Source organism: Serinus canaria, chromosome 3 (assembly GCF_022539315.1).
Source record: "Serinus canaria isolate serCan28SL12 chromosome 3, serCan2020, whole genome shotgun sequence".
NCBI lineage: Eukaryota > Metazoa > Chordata > Aves > Passeriformes > Fringillidae > Serinus > Serinus canaria.
Genome location: NC_066316.1, coordinates 28,326,050 through 28,350,788, shown reverse-complemented (window position 1 = coordinate 28,350,788; position 24,739 = coordinate 28,326,050). Strand labels below are relative to the sequence as shown.

The following is a 24,739-nucleotide window of genomic DNA, read 5'->3' as shown; positions in this document are numbered from 1 at the left end:
GGGAAATTACAGAAATAAACAGGTGAGTTGAAGTTCTATCCCAGTTTTGAGGCAGTGTTTTGAAAGCTGGCAAGTGAATAAAATCATTCTTTCCCCTCAAAAAATTGTCACAAAACAACTCCCAAGTGGAAAAACAAGGCTTCAAGAGAACATTTCTTTCATTTAAAAAAATACTTTAACTGCATTTTTCATACTGAAAAACCTGGTGAGGGAGGCATGTCAGGACGAACCTTCTCCATCAGCTTTTGAAAGAAATAAAAGATTTTCCTCACTTCTGTTTTTAACACTTCTCCACTTGGAAAGCTGTGTGAAGTATGGGAAAACACTCCCCACAATCACTTGCTTTTACAAAGCAACCGAAATGTTTTTCAGATGAAGCTCTTAAAGGCTGTAGAAAGACATCCCACCATTTTACCAACATGAGTGGTAAACAGTGAGACCTTTCTATTTAATCTCTTTTTGTTTGTTTGTTATCCTTCTGCTTTCTCTAGCACAAAGCAAGACAAAAAGCAACACAGTACAGGGAGGCTTGGAAATTCAAAAAGCTTAAAAAATCCAAAACATACAAACAACCTCCAAAAAAATTCAGAAGAAAAAGCACCACCCCAAAACCGAAGTCACTGCTTAGGCTAAAGTATTTATTATTTTTCCAGAAGAAAGTACTGCTGGGAGGTGGGAAGAAGTCCCATTCCTCCACCACCCTCTCTCACTCTACACCCCATAAGCACGTCTTTGCAGTTCCAATCCACATTACTGCCCAAAACTTGGAGAGGGAGTTAGAGATCCACCCAGCATTTCTAAGCACATCAGCCTCTTTGATCTAAAATCCAGAACTTGGCACGCACACGCACCACTTTGAAACTTTCACATGAATAGTTTGGGGCTCAAGGACAGTGTATTTTACTATCCAAGCATGTTTGGGGGAAGAAGGAAGGTGCTGCAAGGATTTTGAGCTTTTTCTGTTAATCCTTTAGCAGGTGAATCCTACTGCTGTCTCCATTACTCAAAGGACTCAAGAGTAGCCATGCCTGATTGCTCTGATCCCAGGTCTGACCTGGCAGCACAGCTCCAAGGTTTCTAACCCAAAAGGACCCAATGATTTTTTGCACAAACCAGGCAGGAAACAAAGGGAACTGCTGAACTGAACTAGCCCAGCCCACAGCTGTCCAACTAAACAAGTAATCCTGGGAATTCCTATAAAATATTGCAGGACTCAGCTCCCAGCCAGGCTGAAAGGCACTATGGTAAGGCTGGTATTTATTGTGAGGTCACTGCCTTTCTTAAGGCCCCCTTTCTTTAAGAGAAGGAAGGATACCTTGGTCTCCTGACAAAACCCAGGGTGCAAGGAAAGGCAAAAGTGAGGAGCTGGGAGGTCTTGCAAAGTTTTGGCCTCTCCTTTAGTTTTTCTTCCAGGTGCTGTGAAATGTTGGCTGGTGGGATGAGGAAGGGTAGGCTAGATAGCTCGAGTCATAAGCCCACAGGTGGGATAAAATGTGCAAGACAAAGGTTGAGCAATGAAAATTAGAATAGGGACTCATGATTTTGAGCCCCATCTTTTAGAGGAAGAATGCTGTTGGAGCAGAACATACCCTGCTGCATCCCATATGACTACAAGCTTCTTGACTTCAAGTGGGACACTCAGCTTCCAAAGGCTACTGTAAAGCTGAGCTTTATAGTGATACTTGGCTGAACCCCCAAGGTGAAGTGAGGCTGTGACACAAAATTCTACATTGCCTCAGCAGCACCACTGAAAGGGTGTTGAAAGGGGAAACACAGAGCTCTGCTAGCCAAGGAGCAAGTAAAACACTTTCCAGTACAGTCCAGGGGGATAAAATGCCTAGCATGGTCACACCCACAGGTCCCCCAATGACTTCATCAGGGTGCAACAAAAGACATTATTTCCCAACTAAAATCAGCAGAGGCAGCAAGATATTTACTCATCCTGGCCTTATATTAAAACATACAGGGAGGACCAACAGAGATAGAAATTACAAGATGACACCAAAGAGTGAATGAAAGGTTTGAGCTAGCCTGTAGGTAGATGGGACAACCAGCCAGACTCTTCCAAGAGAAATTCAAGTGCTCAGCTGTATCCCAAGTCCTACTCTTCTGGCAGAAAACAGAAGTATTCTTTTAGTGATGCTGTTGTGATAAGCTTTAATTATACAAGAGTCTTACCACTAGTTACACTACTGCTACGATTTGCAAAGGTCTCATTGTGCAGCAAGAGCAAGGCACCCTACATAATTTTTGTTCCTCTTGTTTTTCCTCTTTGTTCCTGGCACTCCTCTTGATGAACTAAGTAGAAAAATAAAAACATGACATCCCCTCATCAACAGGCTGTTAAACTGGAGCATAAACCTCAGCATATGAAGCTTCCTGGAGCTCTCTTATTTCCACTTAGACTGAAACCAAAGCAAGGCCACTTCTGCTGCATTCTCACAGCATCCAGATCCCACACCATAGTAAAATCTGAAACAGAGAGCTGGAGAAAGAGAGCAAGCCAGCCACATGATCCTGCAGATAAGAATGAATACAGGGAAGGCAACTAATCAAATGTTATTCTATTTAATCAAATTGCTTCCACCTCACTTGCAGCCACACACTTTCTGCACCCAGCACAGCAGAGCCATGCATTAGAAAAAGTAAGTCAAGCCATCTTGGAATGGTTTTCCATCCCTCAGCCTTCCCTTTTCTTGCCAAACCTGAGTGCAGACTTTCAGACAGGGAAGCTAAAATGCAGTGCTGCCTAGCAACAGCCAGGGACTTTCCATGGCAGCCTCTCCTCATCCTCCCTCTGGAGACCTCCACGTCACAAGCCAACCACGAGATGCAGCAACTCATTAACTCCTATTTACACAGATACAAGGCAGAGCTGAAAGAACATTTATTTGGCTACATGACTTGCAGTAGCCTATAGCAGGGGAAATGGCCTATAAGAAAGGTGACATATTCAATTTAGTAATCCTGGGATCATTCCTAACTACTACACCAATGTGAAAGTGCAGTTTTATTTCCTCAAGCTATTTTCTGGGAGTTATGACAATGAGCAGAGCAGAGATTTGTCAAAGGTCACGGAGGATATTAGTAGCTGAGCTGAGAATAAAACCATAGGGTATGGGTTCCAAAACTTTCTTTCACCTGCAGAAAATAAGATGGAAGAAAAAGAGACAGTGTCCCTATTTCAATTAAAAAGTCCTTCCTGCAGCTCTCTGACAGAACTGCTAGCATCAGAGCTGAAAAATACAGCTTGAAGTTTATTTTGCTATCTACTGTGACTTCTACTAAAAGGAGGAAATGACATGACTAAGGAAATGTTAAAGCCTTTTTGAGGACACAAAGTTACGCCTCACTCTAAAAGCAAAGCTAAATTGAAACACTTCAGGGTTAACTTCCAGAAAGCAGCAGAATCAGTTCAGCCCAAGAACTCACCCACCAATCTCACCTCCTGCTCATAACCCAGAGACTCTCTCAGTCCTGAGCCTGGATTCCAAAGAAAGTTGCAGGGACTGGAAATAACAGAATTACATTCACTGAATGAAATGCAATGAACCCTGATCTGCCACACGTGTGGCTCTGCTGCACATCACTGCCACATCAAAATACCCCCATTAGAGCAGAGATGGGCCACCAGCCCTGCTTCTCTTGGAGCACAGCTCTCCAGTCCAGCCCTGCTTCAGGAAATAGCTCCAACTGCTTAAGCAGCAGTGCTCCAAGTCCTCCAACACTGACCTGAGCAGTTCCAAGCTAACCCAGAAGGAAATGGTGAATGCCAGCATTTGTTTATGCACAAAAGCCATCACAGAACTATTCTATACAAACTGCACCACCCAGATGACTGTAATATATATTAACAATAAAATTAAAAGCATTCTTAATGCAAGATCACTCTAGGAATACTGATATCCCCAAGATGAATGAATTTATGTCACACTGCTGCAACAGTTCAAAACTAAGTATTTAAAACTCTGTCAATGAACAGTTTAAAGACAGGCATCACAACTTAATTTTCAAATGTTTAAGAGATTGTTCAAACTCCCAAACCAGCATACAGTGCAAAATACTTTAATAGATATTAATAAACACTTTTCATCTTACATCTGCTTTTTATACACACAATTCTGGTTTTAGAATAGTTTCATTTTCACTACCTCCACAAGACAGAACAACTCTTTTGTTCATGAGTGTTGCAGGGGGGTATAAATTGCTCTTATTTATTTAATTTATTATCTAGTCATAGTTTTAAACTTAGGGGCCTCTCCAGAGTTGGACACAGTTCAACTGCTACTGGTTTTTCTCAGACTAGTTTAGCCTATTTCAAGCAAAAGAGCACAGGAACTCTCCATTTCTCAACATAACTCATCATTTAATGACACACTTCATCAAATGCTACATACTGATATACAGTCAGCTTGTTACAATATAAGAATGGTGCAGGGATTTTAACTTGCTTAATGAAAGAGATTTCAAAATTTGTTTGGTTTTTTTTTTTTTAATCTGTATTCAGTAACTGTGCTTTAACTTGACTCAAAGATCAGACTTTCCAAAGAACACCAAAGCAGGCCAGAAGTCTGCCTTTCTTTAGTTTTGCTAATGACCCTCCACAGGACAAGTGCACTTTAAAGGTATGGATATTTCTGTTTCTTGTTGTATCCTGTCAAGAGCCTTGAGATGTCAAAGTTTAAACAGTCCAAATTTTCAGAAAAAGCCTCCTCAGCTCCATAACACCTGTTTTAATTCTATATGGTTAACCCTACCAGCCAGCTCCCCAGTTGTCCAGAGTCTTCCAGGAACAAGAAGGCACACCAAGCTTGAATGTCTAGCACAGAAACAGAGAAACAGAATGATGATGTTGCTTGCTGTGTTTGCTTTGTTAAAAAAAAAAAAAAAAAAGAACTGAAAGAAGAAACAGTATAGTGTGAGGAGAAATTGCAAGCCACAGCAGAGGGCTGATGAAAAGGGAAAAACCATGCCCAGTGATGCAATATGCACAGAGAAAATTGCCTCACAGCAAGGCAGGGAGGCAGCTCCATGGCCCATTAAGCAGAGGACTGAAGGGGCCTCAATAAGACAATCTGGGACAGCGAGGTGAAGTGGATGCTGGTGCAGAGGCAATGCTTACATGTGAGCAGCCCAACACCAATCCCACACCCAGTGAGCTGCCAGGGAAGCACAGCCCTATGGCTCTCCTCCCCTGGGAAGCCATTTCAGAGCAAAGAGCCAGCCCCATTCCTTTCCTAGCAGCCCTCAGAGCCAGCTTTGGGCCAGCAGGAACAGCTTTTTCCCACTGCTGCAAGCCCATCCTCTATCCCAGCACTGCTGGGCAGGAGAGCTGCAGAGGGTTAAGGCAGGGCAGGGTGCAGCTGCAGTGGGCAGATGAGGTCAGGGTGCTGCACAAAGTGGCCATTGTGCAGCACCCTGTGCCTGTAGGCTTCTGCCCGAGTGGGTCCCACCTCCATCCCACCAGGACAGCACCGGGGCTGGCACACACAGGCACAGCAACCGGGGCAGCCGCACGCTGCTGCTGATGATGAACAGCAATCCAGCAACGTGGAAACCCAGGGCACCGGGAATATTTCCCTGTCTGCTCTGGGGTGCCCTGACTGCTAGGGGAACACTGACGTTGAGCCTCATTCATGGAGAACATTTCCTAAACTCTAGAATAGACTAGAATCCACTAGGGTGTGAAGTAGATCGTAGAGGGTAGTGTAGATCTATCTCTTGGGTGGGAAATTTAGGTTTTAGGATTTTTAGTATGTAGTGGACGGAAACAAGATGGAGGGCACAGGGAGTCATCCGGGGCTTCTTCCTCATGCTTCTTCTTCCTTCTTCCTGGGTATGGGTGGCATTTTGTAATTGGGTGGAAAAGTCCACATTGCGGGCTTTTGGGGATCAATTATTGGGTTAAAAAGGGAAATACCTAGGTGCCAGTTCTTAATTGGATAGTTTAGCTTTAAAAGAGCTTGTAACCATAGACTGTTAGCCATGTTTGCAGCGCTCTGCCAGTGCACTGAGCCTTGTGTGGACAGCACACAAAACTCTAGATAACGTAACAATAAACAAGAACTGAAGACCGAAAAGATCCAGTGTGTCTCTCTTTCCTGACACAAGACCACTCCAGGAGGGTCTCCCTGCACAGGGCCCAGCCAGAGTCCCAGAAGTCAGGGAACTGGCAACCCTTGCACAGCAAGGCCCTTCCTAGAGCACAGGCTGAATAAAGAGGGGGAGCGGCTACCCCCAAAGGCAGGGCTTACACAGGCCAGATGTGAAAGCCTAGCACAGCCCCAGGTCAGCAGCAAGGCTGAAGCTTTCAGTGTTCTCCCAACACAACAGCTCTGTGCACCTTCAGGCTCAAACATCACAGCCCTGTGCCCTCTGCTTTAGAGAAACCCTCCAGCCAGGAGAGCAGTGCTCCATGCCCACGTGGCAGGGCACGAGAGAGCAGGGCCATGGCTCCTGTCCTTTGGCCAACACAGTGATGAGTCTTCTACAAGGAGCACAGCCAGGTCTGCTGTCCCAGTGAGTTTAGGAGAATAACAGGCAAAAAAACCCTAAAGCTATTTTGTAGGTTGATTTTGGACTGGGCTTTTTAATTCCTTGGCACTGAGAAGTGTTGCTAGGACATGGGCATCACCTCTTAGCCCTGCAGTACAAAAACTGTACAGAAAAAACAGTAAGTCACAGGCTCCTCCTCACTGCTTTTAAGCTGAAGCAACTCCAGCTGAAACCAACTCCCATCCAGGCTGAGGCTCCCAGGCAGACATGACTTAAATTGGCAGACAAATCAGAGGGCCAAGCTTTCCTAGCAGACACCTGAGGGTACTCTGCATTTGCATCACCAGGGATGCCCTGTGCCAGGGGATCACCCACTGTCTGGGCCCAGGGGTGCAAAGCCACTATCCAGTGCATCCATGTGCCAGACACAGACACAAGCTCCCTGCCCAGCCCCTGAAGCAGCACAGCAACAGGAAGGCTATAGTTCAGCCACAGCTTTAAACTACAATTATCATTAGTCACAGTCTCCAGACTTCTCCATCAGAAATTAAACAGCCTCATGGCATTTTAAAATACAGGCCAACTCCAATGGTTTGGTCAACAGTCTCCTTCTACAAAAACAAACCCCAGCATCCAAACACTAAGCTGTGGTGATAGTGTGGAACATCCTGAAAAGCCTCTTAACTCTTTTGAAAGTTATTTCTAGTTAAATATTCAGTTGAATTAGTCATTCAAGCTTTTTTTGCCACATTTATCCTCAGTCCATCTGAGGCTCCTTCAAAACATCAACACTTGTTGAGTCTCTTAACATTGTCATAAAGAGCTCCCATCTCCACCTGGATAGGAGTCCCAGTTATCCAGGCAGCACCTCAGCCAGCAAGGGCCAAAAATCCACAGCCTCAAAACAGTGCAAACACTGACAACTTCGTGTATCTGGACAAGGCAGCAGAGGAAATGCTGATTATTAAGTGATCATTGAGAACAAATTGAAATTAAAAAAAAAAAAAAAAGCCAGGCAGGGCCATAGAAATAAAGATGTACTGCAAGGACTTGCACTCAGCAAATAGTGGACCATGAAAAATCAAAGTAATTCCTGGAGCCACCAAAATCCTTTCCAACATGTTTATCATTAATCACCTCATTTTGTGCACTAGTGGGAAGGGCTCAGCTATCACTGCTGAAGAGAAATGGGTGAGAGCCTTTAGCAAGGACAAGCTGGCAGAACAGCCAGTCAGTCTGACCAGTAACTGCTCTCTAAATAAGCACAGCCCAGTTGCACCACAGTCCTAGAAAGGTGATGTGCAAGTGACCACTGCAGAGTGGCACCAGGCTCCTGGTCTGGTCAATGCCTGCTGCAGAAGAGTGTGAGCTGAAGTCTGGCCAGCAAGGTCTGCCACCTGACAGAACTTCTGAATTCCCAGTATTCCCAAGGCCCAGAGAACAGATTAAATTATTCAAATTACAGGCTGCTTTTTGAAGTTTCCCCTGCATATCACCCTAGAGCCACAGCTAACATAAGCACAGCTACCTACTCACATGGTTGTGGTCTAAGCAAACAGACTGGCTGCCTGTCTGTAGGTGACTCTGGCTTTCTACTGCTCCTCTGGCTTCTTTGTGGCACACAGTTTCCAGATATACTCTGGACCTGTACAGAAGCCCTGTCTCTTTAGGAACAGATAAAACAGGCTGCATTTGCCCTGGCACTTTTACCACTAGTGCTTTGATTGGAATTTGGGGATGGAGGAAGTGAACACTCTCCATGGGGCATCTCTGGTTTAGCAGCCACTTTCCCTGCTGGTCTGGCAGAGTCTTGAGTCTGCAGATCTGCAGGGTACATCAGATGGTTCATCTATTCACTCCATGCCAACCCCAAATCCCTCACTGAGTTTTCTCTGAGGCCTGGAAAAAACCCAAAGCTCCATTTGTGCAGGAAATAGACCTGACCAAAAACTCCAGCACCTGTGGAGTAACAAAAATGTAAAGGGCAGGATTCATTAATTCCCTATCACTCATCTGCACATGCCAAAGCTACCAAAGTTCAAATGTCGAGCGTGCCCCTCCTGCTCACTACAATCTGTGAAAGGAGGAGGGGTGCAAAGGGACTGGGGGGTCTAGTTTCACAGCTGGCAGGCATGGTAGCAGCTCCTGAGAAAAAGCTTACAAAGCTTTTAATTCAGGGCGGCCAACGTGACTGTTTCCTCCCTTCCTTCCTGGCTTTGGCTCCAAAGCTGTCCACAGGGAATGTCCAGTCTAGTCTAACATATCATCTGATGTCTCTAGTTTATCTCACTTCTAACTGAGGCCTTGGCTCCAAATCCCTCCCTCCACACAGACTTTTCAGACAGAGCTAAGCAGAAAGCACACTGCCTCCTGCAGCTTTATCCCATTCCCCTCACCCCTGCTGCTGCAGCACATGGGAGATGGTAGTGCAGGGGGCTTGAAACAAGAAGCTCCAGACTCTTCCACCTTTTGCTGTTTAGATGCTGTCCCCAAGTGCCCCAGGAAGGGGTTAAGACATTAGCACAAGTCAGGCAATACAGTAAACACAGTTCCCCTTTAAGCAAGGAGATACAGAGAGCTCTGAAATCACACAGCTGTATACCCTGGGAAAGAAGAAGAAAAATGCTAAAATAACTGAAAGGTACCAACTCTTGTCAGCTGGGACATGAAAGGGACATGGAGAGGAAGAGAATCCACAGATTCTCCAAACCCAGAGGACACCAAGATAAAAGTGTGTGACTATCCTTGGGTAGCTGAAAAAACTACAAGATATTCCAAATGCTCTGTGCACATCACAGGGCCTCTTGCACACCAGCCACAAAGTGAACAGCCTGGCATACAAAACAGCAGATTTCCAGAACAGACTGCATGCTCACACAGGTTTGCCACACAAAAGCATAGATGTGTGTGTGGATGGCAAAAGGAAAAATTAGGCTAAAATAACCAGCTCAGAATGGTTTCAATTCTAGGTTTTTAAGCCAATTTCTTCCTGGTTTTGACACAACTAGAACATTTTAGATGTTCATATAAAGTATTGATGTTTAAAAGGAAAAATTCTTGGACTTAAATGCTTGTTTGACAGTCCAAAACCCTGCCCTAAAATTAGCACAAGGAACTTTTCAGGAGGTATAAAACCCACACAAAATCTACCTAATCCACCACAGAAAATATCCAGTGGACATGAGTGGGTTTTCTCTGAGAAGAACCTGGAATATGTACCTTTTCATGAGACTTTTAGCCAGAGGATTTGTCTTAGTGGAGCTTCTCAAAAACAGGGCAATATGAGATATACTCATTTCACTAAATGAAGAAAGGATTTGTCAGTGGCCTGGATCTTCACAACAGGAACCTCAAAAGGGAGCTCTGGATTGCCTCCCACTCTCTCCAGCTGAGTGCAAAGGACATTACCCTGTGGGAACCCTTGCCTTGGGTTCATCTGGTGCTGCTGGGAGCACTCACATGTGGAACTTTAAGCAGAAAACACATAAGGTCACATCTTCAGATGAGAACTTGGATTCATAGACAGCAGGGAAACTTTGAAAAAGCCAAAAGCAGACTGACTATATAAACACCTTTGGAAAGCTAAAACAAGTCTGTCTTACAGAAGCAAACATCCCAAGCCATGGGGCTTGCTCAAGCTCTGAACACAGGGCAACAGAGTTCCTCTTCTTCTCCTTGCAAGACACACACATGCATCATGTCTGCACTGCCCTGCAAAATATTTGAGCATATTCTCCTTTCACATGACTATGCCTGTTTGGGAAATCTCACATGTTTGCATGAGCACATGAAAATAAACAAACAATAAATTAAAAATTAGAGACTAGAAGATGATTAACAAACCTGAGATACCATTTTTGCCTACAAACAGACATCCATGAAGTAGGAGTAGTACAACACTAATCACCACAGAGAGAAATGATGACATAAGCCAACTGTTCCCACATTCCCCACCCAATCTCCTACTCATCCCCCTGCTCCTCTTCCCCACTGAACCCCACTTACACACGAGTGACACTGGAACATGCTGAAGCAGCTAGGCAGCTAACAGGATAAAGGCCTCTTACTCCAGGGAGCTAATCCATTTATGCAGAACATAACTAATGACTGCATTTGGAGATTGCTCTCCCATGCCCACATGCAGCAGGGCCTGCCCACACACGCCTCGCAGCACAACACTGCACAGCACACGGGGTCTTGCTCAGTGGAGCTTGAGTGTTGAAACTCACAACTTGTGATGGGGTTTGACCTACCAACTGTGAAAGGGCTGGCCTAGGCCTGTACCCATGTGAACAGCTTGCAAATATTCCAGAGGAGCCAGTATCTCCTGCCTGGTGCACTGTCCTTCCTCTTAAGTAGGCATATGTTTCCTTCAGCACTGCTGATCAGCACTTGCAGATTCTGACACCATTTTTCATCCTTTCATTCATATCCTCACAGTGCACATGGCTTGAGATGGTGTAAAGCTGGTCCAGAGAACCCTCCCCAGTGCAAGAAACAATACAACCAATTCAGCAATCAGTGTTTCCCCCTGGACACTCCCATTAGCTAAGTCAGCTTCAGCATCTCTACTTGTCCATGGCTACCAGCAAAGGATACATATTATTCTGCCAACTTTTTGAAACTCACCTATGTGAGGGCAGTGAGGCCCCATTGGAGTTGGAAGCAGATCATTGCCTTTCTAAACACGTGTTAGCAGAGCACAGCAACCCTCAGAGCTGTGCATGAAGTATTTGTTGGAGAACTGCTGCCCTCAAGCATGCCACTCCATTGTCTGCATCAAGATTCATTTCGAAATTTTTAGAAATAAACCATAGCTCGCAAGATCATATCAGAGTTATCATATAACACATGTCATTGTTCATAACAAATGCATCAGTTTTAATGCACAAATCACATCAGTGTTTCCTTCTTTCAGCTCAGGATTTTGGTCCATCTCACACTTACAAAACAGTCATGCCCTAGGACCAAGAGGGCTCCTTCACTCACAGACTGAAGAAGGGCATAAATTCAGATTAACACATTAAAAAGTGACCAGAATGTCTCAAGGCCAAGTTGATTAGGATCCTCTGCAGGGAAAGGTTGGTAACAACAGCAGAAGTTTACATCCATTTATATTAATAGTTTTGAGGGTGTTTGAATGATTTGGATGCTTGCATGTGGAAAGTGCCTCAGCTCAGTACAGAGTTTTATACAGTGGACTGAGCAATACAGGCAAGTCTCACAGTTGCAGCAGTAGTTACAGCTGCTTTCTACCTCTAACCCTAGCAGCAGCCCCATCATGAGATAGCAATCTGGCTTTTTTCAGCTTCGTGTGGTTTTACTGTTTCACTCAGGCCTAGAGAGTCCATAGGCTGCACAACTGCCCATGGTAAGAGTCTGCAAAATGCAAGCAGGACAAACTAGCACAGCAAAAATGCCTCTCACATTTCTTGTAGTAGTCAGGCTTGAATCAAACACTGGAGTACCATGAAAGAAAAGTGATAAGAATGCTAGAATAGTTGCACTATAAATCTTTCTGTTTAGAAAATATTTCCCAAGAGCACCACTTCCAGTGCTCACAATCGCACTCATTCCACTAACACTAATTTGAAACTAATAGGGTTGGTTATGTCATTCTGAGGAAAACAAGAAATCATATTAAGTTGAAAATTAGTTAAGAGCTTGACTGGACAGCACACCAAATTCAGTGCTACAATGAAAATAAACATACCATGAACTCACTGTGCTATTTCCACCAGAGCTCTGAACAAAGCACTGCAACTTAAAGACTCACTTGAAAGTATGATCAATATACAGTCTTATCATCCAGTCAGGTACACCATGTTCTTGTGTGAGGTCTGTCTGTCTTTCTGGCACATACACCAAACAGTAGCAGTAACAAACTTTCCTGAACAAACTCAGGGCATTCCCTGACCTATGGTGGTTCACCCAGCTGCAAACCACATCACCTGGACCATAACAAGGAACAGGTGTACGGAAGTGAGAAAAATCAGACATCGACTAGCTCTATTTTAAAGATATTTCTACCTGTATTAGGAACTACACAGATGCACTAGATTTGAAATTTGGAAAGTGATTTTTTAAAAACTGTTTCTTAATCATAACATGCCCACTTACCATCATGGCAGAGCCTATAGGATTGTTTGATGAGCCTCTGAAGTCACAGGCAAAATAGGGAGTTTCTAAAGCCTCCAAAGGCAGACAAATTTTTATTTCGTTTATGCTGTCAAAAAGAGCATGCTTACAATAAGACTGCAAAGTAACTTGAAAAGCATTTGAGGGCTTTATCCTTTGTACAGCAGATCAACCTGTTTTTTCCATAATCAAACATGTGAAGGTGAAATTATAGTTTGCAAGCCTATGCCAGAATTTTAAAGCACAGGCATGTTTTTGAATTAAAAATACAGCCTTTCTTAGTATAGACATGACCACAGACTTCATTTACATTAAGTTCCTAACACCCTCGACAAAGCTCAGTTTTAGAAATTCATTCCTATGAAAACTGCTTTGCATAAGCAGGTAAAGTCCAGCAGGAAACCAAAAAGGTTGCTTGCAATGAGGAAAACCAGCAAGTTCCATAGGGTTTCTCTTAAATGTCTTCATTTGTGTTTTATTTTCAATTTACCCATGGCCCCCAGGATACCTATGTGTTTGAAATCTTAAATTTAGAAAAAATGCTGTTACATGGTTTTTTGGCTTGAAGAGGGAGAGTTTGTCTCTCCCTTACCGGTCAGCATTTCTTCAATACAAATTGCAGCTCAAGAAGTGTATCTGGGCTCACAGCTCTGGAAAAGGGCAGGGAGTTTTACAAGGGAATCTTCTCTGGTTTAACTCAGTCTCCATCTACATGAGAAGTAGATGCCTCTATTGAGTGCCTCCCCCTGTGAGTTGAGCTGTGGACCAATGCCCAAAACTCCCATTGACATCAACAGGCTGAAAGAAAGCACGAGCAGAGCCCAGCAGTGCGGTTCTCATGTGAGCCAACAATGGAGAGGTTATTCAGAGCTAAGGCAGAAAATCAGAGCTAAACCCCAGCCCACGCCAAGGACAGCTGTGTTGTTGACAGCCAGGCTGGCTATTCTGCCACTCCAAAGCTTGTCTCAAACACAGCATTTCCTAGAGTGTTTACTCTGGTCACGGGCTTGGCCTTAAAAGCTCAGCCAGCTTCTGCCTATTGAGCAGTAATGGCTGCTGCGCTTTCAAGACTCAGACATGCTCCGGCCAAGCTGCCTGCTCTCCGTGTGTGGTGACAAACTGGAGCACAAACACCCAGCATTAATAGTTAATCAGCACCATCACATGACTGCCCTCTTCCTGCTGTTGCCACTCATACTACCATCTCCCTCCTTCCTTCTCACTCATGGGCAGTGCCCCGTGAGAGACTGCTGGGTGCCAAGCACACCTGTGTCACCTCTTAGACACCAGTGCCAAGCCATGCTGGGCAAGGAAGGTGTCCTGGTTCTCAGATACAGAACTAAGCAATGCGAGGGAAAAGCTTGTTTTCCATTCCTTGCTACCATCTCTTCTGTACAGTGCTTTGAACAAGTCTATAACCATCTGAATTCTAAGCAACAGCAGCCCCTGTTATCTTGTGGCTGCTGAATTCTAAGGGAATTCAACACTTAGTGGTGGTAAGTAGGAACAAAGAGAAAAAAAAAAAAACCTAATCTATCTCTACTGCTTATTTCAGTTTCTTAACCTATACAACACAGAAAAGCAAGCAGAAAACTGCCACCACCATCAGATGCCCTCTGCACTATATGAGGAATAACCAGATTGGCTATTTAGAACCATTCACCCTCTCCATTTTCCTCAAGCCACTTCACTGGCCCTCCAAAGAGCTACACTGTAAGGCTCTCTCCTTTCCAGAAGTTGCTACCACAAGCAAAAGATGCAACTTATTACACCTGAAGAGAGATCCATTCACGCACAGACCAAACACAACTTGGGCAATGACAGCATATGGTGGAGCCACCTGCAGACTCCTTCTCTCCCCAGGCAAGGATGAGATATTTGTATCACAGTGAGCCACATGCTGAGGGAGGAGTGGGCAGGGAGAGGTATCTAGCCAACTCAACAGCCACACTGGGACCCAGCCCAGGCAGCCCCCCTAGTCCAGACGCATCAAGGCTGGGGGAGGTGAGGACAATCCAGCGCTACTGCAGAAGAGAAGAGCACTGCAGAGAAAGTCCTGACCTTCCCTTCCAAGCAGCATCTCCAGACTAGTGTTTTTGAAACATATACACAGGTTGCAACAAAACTTCTTAATCTGTCAGGCTCTTGAGATTAGTTGGGCTGACCTCAGGGACTGGGAAACAACATGCCAACATTATCCTCCTACACAGTACTGTGTCAAAATAAGAAAGAAGATGCCCTTCAGAAAACCTTATTTGAAAAGGACCAGAAGTCAACACAAGAGACAGAACAGTGATATGTGGCAGGATGGCCACCCTTGGGGATCCAATCCAGCACCCAACTCTGTGACTGCTGCTCACCCCACATCCAATCACATTTTAACCAGTTGTGCTGTTGCTGCAGTTAGGAGCTCTTGGTTTTTCGGAGTGATGTTTCCTGTGGCCAGCTGGCAGCCCATCATAAAACACAGCTAACAGATATGGGAGACTGGGCTTTTCCTTCTGTTAGTTTAGTAGGAATCATTCTATGTGGTGCTTTGAGAGGAAAACGCTAGAGGTCAAAACCCCAACCTTGTCCATTCACATGCAGAGCTTATGGCAGATGTTTTCAGATGGAAGTGCTTTACCTCCTTCCCAATTTGCTCCTCCCAGGCCTACCTAACCATCAGAGTCAGACCAAGAGTTCAAGTCCTACACAGCATCCCTCAGGACTTCTCCCTGAGTCACATCCCAAGGCCACATGCCAGCAGTGCCATATGCCCATTTGATCTCTCTTTGGACTGCAGCCAAAGACTCAGCTCTAGTCTAATACCTTCTTACCAGGCTTTAGAGCTTTGAGGAAAAAAAAAAACACAGCAGGGTTGGGAAGGTGCCAGCAAGCCTGCCAATCTAAATGATAAGCCCTTGGCTTGAACCTCAGGCTCATAATTTTCTGCCACTGGTGCCAGGTGCTATTATTGTCCCTTTGGGAATCTTAATACAACAAAAAATACTCTTCTCTAGCTCTGTGCCATTCTTAACCTTCCTATTCCACAGATCTCTGCTGCTTCTCAAACTTCAGCCACGTAAAATTTCCTTCCCTCACCTTCATTTTGCTCAGCCAAGCTCTCTAGTGTTATCCAAATGACCCTGACCAACCTAATCCCTGCTCTCTTTCATGAGTCACAGTAGCACCTCAAGGAACCACATTTCAGATGTCTCAGCATATATTCCAGCTACTGGCTCACCCTCCTTTGGTAGTCCAGATGGATATACTCACCAACATGCAAGCTTCCAGGAAAAGGCAGTAAAATTACACAGCCACATACCCCAGGAAAAAGAGACCAATAAGTATTTCCAGACAGCAGCTCATTTGTCCATCTCCCTCTTGAACTGTTGTCCCTTTGCACATGTTACAAAAACAGAACAAAAATGCACTGAGACAAAAAAAGGAAGGAAATCATCAAGGGAGAAGACCAGAAGCAATTGGCTCAAGGAATGAACTACACATTCTGTGCCAGGGCTCACACAACAGTGGAAGAGGTGCAAAGAGAGGTGTGTGCTCAGAATGAAAGTCTGCTAGCAGCACACCTGAAAGGTGAACACAGTATCAACAGGTGCCATGGGGCAAGGCAGAACTGGAATGGACTTGCTCTAAAATTAATTCTGTATTTCAACAATGCACAAAGAACACAGATCCTTGTGGAGAAGCTGTTGACATACAGGCTGTATAACTTACAGAGGGCCCTTGCAACCTCAACCATTCAGTGAGAATGCTCTAATCTCTGCTACACTGGTTGATGCCTAGAGTTTAGGAACAGGACTAGGTTATCCTGCCTACCTCACCTTTGGCATTTACAAGCTGGCAGCAAGATGAACCTTACCATCAGTGAAAAGACAACACAGTCAACTTACTAGCCTGTTCCAGGAGGAAATCATTATGCTTTTTAAGAAGCAGCTAGGCCAAGTTGGACATGGGTTACTCCTCCCTTACATTCCAATTCATCCAGCTGCAGCTGTACACAGGCACTTCCTAATGTTTTTGCATGAATTAGATAACCATCCAGGGAACACTTATGAGACACAGAGACAGAGGTATCTCCTGCCTGGCAGAGTCATAATCACCTCCTTGGGCTAGATGGAGCTCCTCATGATTTCCCCTGCTATTGAGTCCCTCTCCACCTCCCAGACAGCACATTTTTCTCCCCACCACTGTCAGACTCTCAACATCTGATGTCAGCAAACTGAACATCAGCTAGCTAGCACTGAGCCAGTCTTTACAACAGAGATCAAACCACAGGAGAACATCTCCTCAGCTCCTCCAAGGATGCAAAGAACAAGACACCTGTACCATGCCTCATCTCCCACTCATATGGTATGTGTCTAGAGTCCCAGAGCCTTCCACCATGGAACTACATCCTCACAGGCAAGCAGACCAGACAATGTCATTGATCATGTTCAGCCCCAAACTTCCTCATGCTAGGACTGCCTTGAAGCAGCCACACATAACATTTGTTTGCTGGCCACTTCAGTGCCAAACACTGTCAGGGTTGAGATAGACAGGCACTTCTGTGCTGGAAGAACAGCTGCTGCAGCATATTTCTGGGGATGAAAAATTAAAGCAAAATTGCAGGAGTTTACCAGAAGCAGAATTTCTCATGCTCTACTGATGCAACCAGTTTCTGCAACACTTTCTTTACTATGTTGCTTCAACAAGCCCACAGACAAAGAACTGCTATGGCCCAACTTTCCACACCTGAGAGACAAGTTCTGGTACAGGGCCCCTTAAGAATTATGCTCAGCACAGGCCCCTGAACTCTACTCAGTCACTCTGGAGAGTGAGGCCCAGGGCAGAGGCTGTGCTGAAAATACCACCAGCACCAGCAGATCTTCCGGCACCCTCTCGGCACAGAGAGAAGCTCAGACGGGCAAACAGATGGTAACAATTCTGAAAAGGCCTGGATTCAAATGGGAGGCCAAGAGGTGAAAAGGACTCACAAGCTCACACGTGGAAGCTATCTGGAAGCTATTTGTCAAGCCCTGGAGAGACAGGCAAGGGCAAAACCCAGCTGTGCTAAGGATATGGAAAGCTCACCCTGGAGCCATTAGCAGCCCAAAGCCCAGACCCCAGTACACCAGGGTCACACACTGGGTCCTTGGTCACATGTGGCAAATGCTGTTGTGCAGCCTCTGTGCAACCAGTATGGAACTCAAAGGAAGTTTTCAGTGCTGATCACCCCACCAATGCTCAGTCCAACCAAAATGCCAGTACTGAAACATACAGCAGAAAGAAGATGGTCTTGATATCACACAGCTAAGCCCAAATTAGGATTCTCATCAGGCACTTTATCCAGGCCATTCCAGTGTCAAGCCAAAGAGCCACTCATATGTCTTGCACTGAAACTAGTCACCCACCAAAGGGGAGGCAGACCCTGCAATGAACAACCCAAATGTTAGCCTAGGATGCATTTTTCTCTTCTCAGATAGCCTTTTTCATCCTAGCACCTCATTGCATTTCAAAGAATGTGCTAAGCCTCCAAAAGAAAATGGTATTGGCACTCTGTAGAGAAAGCCAAATAAAGAGCAGCTGAGATCATTTGGCTTGTTCAGCCTGAAGAAGAGGAGACTGAAAGGACACCTCTCTGCAGTCTAGAACTTCCTTATGAGGGGAAGCAGAGGGGCAGGCACTGCTCTCTTCTCCATGGTGACCAGGGATGGGACCCAAGGAAATGCCCTGAAGCTGTGTCAGGGGAGGTTTGGGTTGGGTATAGGAAAAGGTTCTTCACCCAGAGGGTAGTTGGACACTGTAAGAGACTCCCCAGGTTAGTGGCCATGGCACCAACCCTGCCAAGGTTCAAAAAGCATTTGGACAACACTCTCGGGCACATGGTGTGATTCTTGGTGCTGTCCTGTACAGGGCCAGGATTTGAACTTGTGGATCCTTTCCAACTCAAGATATTCTATGAATTTCTGATTCTGTCTATTTATACAAGCAGGCAAACCACAGCAGAAAGCTCTAAGCAAGACATGAAACCTATCTAGTCACTTTGCAGCGTACCTGGAATTATAACCATGTACCCATACATACCTTGTACTTCAAAATTATGCTTCCCATATCAGGGACCTACCCACACAAAGAATTTTGACTGCTTATTTGTACCACCCCAAAGCTGCTCTCCCCCCAGGAGCTCTCTCTCCCTGCAAATGCTACTCTCTGACTTCACAAGCTTCTTTAAGTAGATTTCAAAGGTGCTCCTGGCAGTCCCACTGAATAGCACAGGAGGACCCTTTACTTCCTCTCTGTTTACACAACATGCCAAGAACAATTAATCCCCTGGGAGTGAGCTCAGCAGCTCCAAGAAGTCTTTGTGACACCCTAGACTTCCTTATGCCTCAGGTGAACCTGGTGCCTTCACCTTGAACTCAAGGATGTCCCAGCTCTCCTTGACCTTGTGCTCTCAGCATTGCCAAAAAAGCCAGATATGCTGAAGTGGAAGCAGCCATGCAGGGTGGCAGCAGGCTTCATTAAACAGCAAGTGGTTGGCAGCAGGGCCTGCATGCAATGATGTGTCTGTCCAGGGACCATGATCAAGGGGTGCTGGGAGAGGGCATTCACTGCAGCAAGGCAAGTGTCTGCACAAGCCAGGGCATTTCTGCCCAATTAAGGGAAAGAATAGAAGTCTTCTGAGCTAATTTTCTAGGCCTTTGGAGAAGTGAAGAAAAGCATGTATTGAAATATCCTCACTTGGCCTCAACAGGGAGACACTGGGTGGGCCAGCTGACCAGACAGGGTGGGAAATACATCTGCCAACAGTCCAAACTCATGTCTGGGACACAGAAGGGCTGAACTACTGTACCCTGTGAAGCTGGAAAGGCATAGCCTGGCATCTAACCAAAACAGAGCTTTTTAAACCTGCTCCTGGTACAGCCTTCTCTGCTGCAGGAGGCTGAACTCAAAGGCATGGAGATGGAGATTTCCATTTATTCACAGGCTAAGAAAGAACAGCAATTCCCTAACTTTTTTTAAGCACCCTGATTGCTCCCAACTCACTTGTCTCTCAAATTCATTCCTCTTTTTTACCAAAAAGCATCAAATCACTGGAATACAGGGAGACATTTGGATACCACTTGCCACCGACTCATGGGAGGAAGCAAAATCTTCTTAAACATCCCAATACAGCCTCCCTACACCTCAGCTCTCTGGACCAATATTCCATCACTATCCAACATAAACAGAATTTGATGCAAAGCACTTGGCATCTTTTCATCCACCCTTGAGTTACCCATACCACATCACACCCCCAAAGTGTCTTCTTATCTCCCAGCACATTTGCTTCAGGCACAAATTCATCTTGCCTGATACTCTCTGTCATCTGTCAGCTGCACAGAGCTGCAGGGATGGGAAGTAAGGCTCAGGGATAAGAGTGAAAGCCACATCTGCTACTCAAAAATAAAAAGTCTAGCTGATAAACTTTTCAGCTGTGTTCTCATGGGCAAGCATATGATAGCAAAGATAAGAATCCCAAAGCAAGAAAAGTTTGATGTTTGGAGCCCAGATGAAGCCTTAGAGTAGCCTGCTTAATAGTAACATTCCTCATATGCATCATTTACCTGGCTAAGAAACACATGATGCCACACACTGCCCAGGCAGTTAAAAAGAGCCATTTTTGTTGGAAAATGGAAACAGACCAAAAAACAAACACCCTGGTCCCATTTTATAAGTGGGGAATGGGGGGTCCTGAATGATTTTCATAGGAGAAGTAAGTACAGGTAGCAAGCAAAGACTCATCTTAAAGCTTCAAGATGTTACTGGCTGAAAGTTAACCAATTAAAACTATAAAAATAATACAAATGACCAAATAAAATATTCAGGCTGCATCTCACTGTGTGTCATGTCATGTTGTGCCCTCAGTACACTTTCTGCCAAATTAAATCCACCAGCTGACTATCCTTTCTTTATAACATGGATTCCACAACCATGGAATGTTAATGACATCCACAGTAAAAATGTTATTTTAAAAAATACACTGCCACCTCCACTCCAGGTTTCAACTTCTTTTGCAAAAAATCTTTGCCACAATTAATCCAGAAGTTTAGAGAGCAAATGAACAAGGAAGCCAATTATTCTCACAAGGTTTTCCCAGAAAAAAACAACAGTTTGGAAAGCTCGTTTAAATTAGCCCCTAACCTTTATCAATACACTCCTGAAGACAGTGCTGAAAGATGTTTGAGGGAGAGCAGGCAGATGCTATGCCTGGCATCCAAATCAGAGAAATCACCTGGGCCAAAAGAAACATTTTCCCATTTACTTATGTGCACTCTGAAAAAACAGAAGGCTGGGCACAGGCTTAGCAGCTTTCTTCTTCTCTCGTAAGGATGTGAGACTAATTAAAGTCTGTCAGTATCAGTAGAAGATTTGGGTGATGTGAAATGCAAGACTGGGCCTTTTGAATGTTCTGTGAGCAGAAACTTGGCTAGAAGGTTAAAAAGGGGGTGAGGAAAACCATACTGAAAGCACAAGTCTCTGCATTATGTATTCATGGGAAGTATGCTGCCAGCAGGACTGAGAAAAACCAACAATGTAATAGGGAAATAGAAATCTCACTTTTAGGGTTCTTAGAAAATAAATGCATAGTCCTTTCTTTTAGTGGGTCCATCTTGTAGGCTTAAAGGAATTGTTGCAAGCAAGGTTAAAGCTAGTACGTCGAACAAACCAGAGGCAGTGAAATTCTTTCCTAATGAAAGGAAACTCAGAACTGAAAATAATTGTTTTTAACTTACTGCAATGTACCAGGGCCAGCAGATGTCTGCAGATATCCTTTTAAGCTGACACTACACCAGTGCAAATAGAAAAATAATGAAGAGACATGAAATACTAGCTCTACAGCAAGGCCTTTTGAAAGAGAGGCGCCAGATGGGAACTGCACAGGGCAGCCTGCCCCATTTCCCAGGCTCTGCAGAGACGAGGCAAACTTCTAGCATTTCCACACTTCAGTCCCAGGCCAAACCAAAGCCCTGCAAAATCAAGAGGAACTGCATCTAGAGCAAACTGCAAGCAGTTTGTGAAATGTTAAAAAGGTAAAAAGCACTCTTTTACATCGCTATAGAACTCTTGGGAGGCATAAAGAGATCTAGGCCCAAGGAGCTCAACAAGTGTGGAAGTTCCTATCATCATCAAGTTGACAACCACTTTCACCAAAGGCTCTTTTTATACATGCTAAGCAAATAATTTTTTTTGGAGTAAGTGACATAGGTCAGATCATGGAAGCAGCTGTTACTTGATGAAAGCAAATGCCAGTGATTTTGTTCCTATGCCATGCACTGAACTGGACAGTACAAGTGCTGCCTTCCTCCTGGGGTAGCAAGAGAACAGCCCAAGCGCGGCAGGAGCCACCCCAGCAGCAGTACCTTTACCTCTCAGGAGGGGTATCTACACTTACCCCAATTTATCCTAGACAGACAGCAGGAGCACTCTGAAAGTGTGCCCCTGAAGACACGACCACAAGAAGGAACCCTTTGAATTTACTGATCCTCGCCTGTAGCCCCACGTTTCTCTTCCCAGAGAAAAGAAAGGCACAATTCTTCCCAAGAATATTTCTAGGTTTCACATTCTCTGAACATCAGAGGAAGAAAACACAATTCCTATCGCTTACTGTACCTGGTTTGTACAAAAGTAGAAGGCAATATGGAGATTGTTTACCCAAAATCATAGTGTTTGGTTTCCTTGGCCTATCAGGGCCAAGAGTGTGTGTGTGTGTGTCGGGACTGCCAAGTGACAGTCACAAGATTCAAAGCAGTGTGTGCAAAGTTGAGTGCTTAGCAGATTCAGTGTTAGACGTATAAAATAATATAATATAATAAAGTAATTAATGAGCCTTCTGATATCCATAAAGTCCTCCTCATCGTTCCTCCTTCGTCAGGGCCCTTGCAGCACAGCTATACTCTCCTCAATAGCCCATTTCTGTCTTTGCTTACCAGGCCTTTTTCTCAAGCAATGCTGCTTTCCTCACGGGAAGTTCTGCCTTACCTGCTGCATTTTTTCCAGGTCAAGGCTGGGCCTGCTGACCTTATCCCCATATCCCTGCCGATGTCTCTTACAAGGCATGACCTGCTCAAGGCCCGCCCCGACGCTCGTGAAGATTAAAGATCCGGAGGCCGGGCTCCGCACCAGGGGCTGGAGTCTCTTGGGAGGGGAGGCACTGAACAGCACGGGGCTGGGGCTGGCCTGGAGGCCGTCGCCCTGCTCTGCCACGGGCCGGAAGGACATGGCGCACAAGTTCTTCACTTCCTCGTCGCTGGAGGAGGCGTTGTTGCCGTCGCCGCAGCAGGTGAGCCGGCTGACCTGGGACCACTTGCGCTTCTCCGCGGCAAACTCCCGGTTGATGCGCTCCAGCTCCTCTTCCGAGCTGTGGCGGTCAAGGCTGGCATGGAAGAGGGCCCGAACCTTGCAGCATTGGCTCTCCTGGTTCTGGAGCTGGTTGGTGGCCAGAGGAGTCAGGGTACAATTCCGTCTTCTCTCTGGTGGGAGGAGGAGATTGAGAAGTGGCAGAGCAGATCTGGGCCCCACAGCCTATACAAAATGGGCGTGTTTTCTCCTGCCCTGCTGTTTTCATCTCCTCACAAGTAAACTTCTGACCTGTTCCCCCACCTTCTCCTCCCCAGATGAAACACCCCCCCAGCTGAATGCTTCCCTTTGGAAGTTTCCAGACCTTTCTTCAGATCAGACTGCTAGATGTCATCCCCTTTCAAACCATCACCTGGAAGTCTAGTTCCAGAGAAAGAACACAGATCTGTCACCCACCTCACCTCCTCAACGTGGAAAAGACACAAGCTTACAAATGCATTGCTAGGACTTGCCTCTAACCAAAAATACTAACTTCCAGTGACAAGTTCTCAGGACAGAAGAGCCAAGTAAGTTACACTATCCTAAGCATCACCTTTACAGCTCAAATAATTGAGATCTGTTTTCTGGAAATCAAAGTCCTCTATGACAAGACTTATCACACAAGAGAGCCTGTCTTCAGGCACAAGCTAGGCATGCTTTATCTCTTCTGCTGAGCTCTTTTTATGCTAAGCATATGGAGCAGGGATCTGAATTCTAACAGGACATGTCCTGTGGGTCAGGAATTGAACTTCTGCTTCCTCTGCATAAGAATCTGCTTGAACCTGGGCACAGGGCACGCACTAATGGCAAACTTAGCATAACTTAAGAGATGCATTTACTACAGATTTCACCTGCAGCTCTAAGCTACTTCATATCAAGTCCAAAAACAACAGCAGAGCACCTGTATATTCTCTATCAAAGACTCTCTCTAGATGCAAGAACAGAGCTGCACAAAACCAACAGTCTAGGAGGAAGGGAGAGAGATAATCAAATAATGGGTCCAGGGGACTGAATAAACTGAAGGTTAAAACTCAGAATACCAAGGATGAGGAAACCCAGAACAAAGATGACACAAGTCAAAAGCATGGAATAGAAGCTACATTTTTAGTCCCAGCTCTGCTGCTGGCACAGTTGTGGACCATCTCTACCCCATGTCAGAGCACTGGGACTTCAACACATGGTTAACAATGTCTGCTTCTGGTGGTAAAAATGCAACTGCAGCATCTGATAACACCAGCCTGTGAGGTCCCAGGTGCTTCAAAAGTGACTGATTTAATGCATCTGATTGTGGTACATTGGGGACTGAGAAGGAGGCATTTGCAAAAGCACGAGTGAAAAGAAAAACTGACTTCAGCCGTAGTTTCCCGGGATCCTTCTATCTTCATCCCTTTACCTCTGTCGATCTGAGCAAGTTCCTGGTTCTCTCCCTCAGAGTCATCGCTGTCCTCATCACTTGGGGGATAGGAGATCTAGGGGACAAGGAGAAAGAAAAGGCTTCATCATGAACACTGAATATTGCTGCCCAAGCCACTTCCCCCACCCTCCCCACTCTCACATCCTGGAGGCATCCACCCCACCTAACCACGCACACCCAGCCATAGCACCTTCCTGTATGCACATCCTCATCTCCCAGCCCTAATCTCCCATCGTATCCTCTTACTTTCAGCAACACAAAACACACAAACTACTGCTGCTTCCACCACATGAGCTGCACTGCCAGTTCTTTCCCAAGTACAATGAACAT

The 24,739-nt window shown here is 45.3% G+C and overlaps 1 protein-coding gene across 4 annotated transcripts in view; it reads right to left on the bottom strand.

Annotated features, from left to right (window-relative positions):
- Nucleotides 1-24,739, bottom strand: part of LOC103817274 (uncharacterized) — a 62,015-nt gene that overhangs the window by 18,256 nt on the left and 19,020 nt on the right. For 3 of the 4 annotated variants that reach the window (XM_018915449.3, XM_009091406.4, XM_018915460.3), the window contains exons 2-3: nt 24,389-24,464; nt 22,639-23,129 (exon numbers count right to left, since the gene is read on the bottom strand). In XM_018915449.3, the coding sequence (XP_018770994.1) occupies nt 22,639-23,129; nt 24,389-24,464 (567 nt within the window). Of the gene's footprint in view, nt 1-4,757; nt 4,820-22,638; nt 23,130-24,388; nt 24,465-24,739 lie in introns of all 4 variants that reach the window. The other variant, XM_050973223.1, reaches the window with a different exon arrangement.